This window comes from Sinocyclocheilus grahami, unplaced genomic scaffold (genome assembly GCF_001515645.1).
Source record: "Sinocyclocheilus grahami isolate Dianchi unplaced genomic scaffold, SAMN03320097.WGS_v1.1 scaffold674.1, whole genome shotgun sequence".
In the NCBI taxonomy this organism is placed as follows: Eukaryota; Metazoa; Chordata; class Actinopteri; order Cypriniformes; family Cyprinidae; genus Sinocyclocheilus; species Sinocyclocheilus grahami.
This window is the reverse complement of record NW_015505853.1, coordinates 1,225,722-1,228,716: the sequence shown is the minus strand read 5'-3', so window position 1 is coordinate 1,228,716 and position 2,995 is coordinate 1,225,722. Positions and strand designations below refer to the sequence as shown.

Genomic DNA, 2,995 nt, shown 5'->3' with positions numbered 1-2,995 from the left:
GCGTGGCAGAGTCTTAACTTTGATAAAGAATATCTCTTTGGTTTTGAGACTTTAGTCTTTGCAACTTCAGGGATCTTATCTATGCACAATCAGCTTGTAACACTCCAAAGAGAAAGGAAAACTTGAAATAGCATCATATGACCCCTTTAAACAAACAAATGCTCAAGACTAAATGCAAGTTCTTTACTGATGATCTTTTGTGTCCATCTGACGGTCAGACGGCAGAATGACGTCCATCATCAAGCTGACGGCTCTTTCCGGAGTCCAGGAGGAATCGGCTCTGTGTTACCTGTTACAGGTGGACGAGTTCCGCTTCCTGCTGGATTGTGGCTGGGATGAAAGTTTCTCCATGGACATCATAGATTCCCTGAAGCGGTACGATCTTTGGACGGTGAGGTGGTGTTATTGAGATCATTTCCTGTTTGTGATGTGTATTTCCTGTCCTGTCTCGGTCAGGTATGTGCATCAGGTGGACGCAGTGCTGCTCTCTCACCCCGATCATCTGCATCTGGGCGCTTTACCGTACGCTGTGGGCAAGCTGGGGCTCAACTGCACTATCTACGCCACCATCCCCGTCTACAAGATGGGCCAGATGTTCATGTACGATCTCTATCAGGTGAGATGGGTCGGTTTCAAAAGAAGCACTGATTATCATTAGCTCATACATTTGAAATACGGTTCTTCTTAACTGTGTCATATTAGTCATTTACAAGGAAAAGTCTTGACAGTTCATGGCAACATCTATATGATGAAAATCACATAAAACTCAAACACAAATGAACACATTTACATATAAATTAATAATCGACACAAACATATAATTAGAATTTTCCTATTCAAACAATTTTTCAAAATCATTTTAAGATTTAATTAATCACATTAATATTTTAGCAATAATGAAAAATAATTGTTTATTTTCAATAAATTATTTAAACATTTAAAAAAAATGTATTTTCAAATATAGGTGCATCTCAATAAATTAGAATGTCGTGGAAAATTTCATTTATTTCAGTAATTCAACTCAAATTGTGAAACTCGTGTATTAAATTAATTCAATGCACACAGACTGAAGTAGTTTAAGTCTTTGGTTCTTTTAATTGTGATGATTTTGGCTCACATTTAACAAAAACCCACCAATTCACTATCTTATCAAATTAGAATACTTCATAAGACCAATAAAAAAAACATTTTTAGTGAATTGTTGGCCTTCTGGAAAGTATGTTAATTTACTGTACATGTATTCAATACTTGGTAGGGGCTCCTTTTGCTTTAATTACTGCCTCAATTCGGCGTGGCATGGAGGTGATCAGTTTGTGGCACTGCTGAGGTGGTATGGAAGCCCAGGTTTCTTTGACAGTGGCCTTCAGCTCATCTGCATTTTTTGGTCTCTTGTTTCTCATTTTCCTCTTGACAATACCCCATAGATTCTCTGTGGGGTTCAGGTCTGGTGAGTTTGCTGGCCAGTCAAGCAGACTAACACCATGGTCATTTAACCAACTTTTGGTGCTTTTGGCAGTGTGGGCAGGTGCCAAACCCTGTTGTAAAATGAAATCTGCATCTTCAAAAAGCTGGTCAGCAGAAGGAAGCGTGAAGTGCTCCAAAATTTCTTGGTAAATGGGTGCAGTGACGTTGGTTTTCAAAAAACACAATGGACCAACACCAGCAGATGACATTGCACCCCAAATCATCACAGACTGTGGAAACTTAACACTGGACTTCAAGCAACTTGGGCTATGAGCTTCTCCACCCTTCCTCCAGACTCTAGGACCTTGGTTTCCAAATGAAATACAAAACTTGCTCTCATCTGAAAAGAGGACTTTAGACCACTGGGCAACAGTCCAGTTCTTCTTCTCCTTAGCCCAGGTAGACGCCTCTGACGTTGTCTGTGGTTCAGGAGTGGCTTAACAAGAGGAATACGACAACTGTAGCCACATTGACACGTCTGTGTGTGGTGGCTCTTGATGCCTTGACCCCAGCCTTAGTCCATTCCTTGTGAAGTTCACTCAAATTCTTGAATCGATGTTGCTTGACAATCCTCATAAGGCTGCGGTTCTCTCGGTTTATGCATCTTACTATAGTAAAAACTGAAATCAGCTTAAAGGCAGATCAGTAAATATTATATATTATTTGAATTATTTTCACATTACAGTAATGATAAAGCATTTTTCAGGATGGGAATTTAGGGGCTAAAATGTACTTAATTATCATGAAAATAAAATCAGATTTATTAGATTTAAATTTGACGTATTGGAGAAAATCACTTTTTTTAGTGGTAGTATGCAGGAACTGCACTTTATTAAAATGAGTTCACTTTGACAGAGATTTATGATGCATCATAGACTTGAATTGTTAGTTGAACTTAAAATCCCCATGTAAAAAATGTTTTGTAGTGTTCGATACTCCTCACTTTGAGGCAGTGCTGAAATATTAATGGTTCCATCTTATTTGATCTCATAGTCTCGACACAACACTGAAGATTTCACTCTGTTCACACTGGATGACGTCGATTCAGCCTTTGACAAGATCCAGCAGCTGAAATACTCTCAGATCGTCAACCTGAAAGGTGAGAAAACATCTTCATTCACATGTGCAAAAAGAGAAAACCCAATCAGATATTATGAAGCTTTAATAATCCAAATAATGATAATGTGTTCTTTTGGACATCTTGAAAGTTACTCATAATTTATTAACGAACAGGAAAAGGTCACGGTCTGTCCATCACCCCACTTCCTGCGGGTCACATGATCGGTGGCACTATCTGGAAAATAGTGAAGGACGGAGAGGAAGAGATCATCTATGGTGTGGATTTCAACCACAAGAGGGAGATGTAAGTATGAAAGAAATCACCTGGAGATAAAATTAATATGTATCAGAAAGTTGTATTTATTGGGACCAAATATTTGCACCCTGGAATTGATATTCAGGGGCATTTTCTGCCCTTTATAAGGTCATTTTTCTCCTAACCCAATAAAAACATGTGTTTTGTCAAATAATT

The 2,995-nt window shown here is 38.5% G+C and overlaps 1 protein-coding gene across 1 annotated transcript in view; it reads left to right on the top strand.

The window, feature by feature from the left end:
• Positions 1 to 216: 216 nt before the first annotated feature.
• LOC107559080 (cleavage and polyadenylation specificity factor subunit 2-like) overlaps positions 217 to 2,995 on the top strand; it is a 15,747-nt gene continuing 12,968 nt past the window's right edge. The window contains exons 1-4 of the mRNA XM_016242811.1: positions 217 to 375; positions 457 to 616; positions 2,458 to 2,563; positions 2,698 to 2,827. Coding sequence (XP_016098297.1) covers positions 227 to 375; positions 457 to 616; positions 2,458 to 2,563; positions 2,698 to 2,827 — 545 coding nt within the window. The 5' untranslated portion in view covers positions 217 to 226. The remainder of the gene's footprint in view (positions 376 to 456; positions 617 to 2,457; positions 2,564 to 2,697; positions 2,828 to 2,995) is intronic.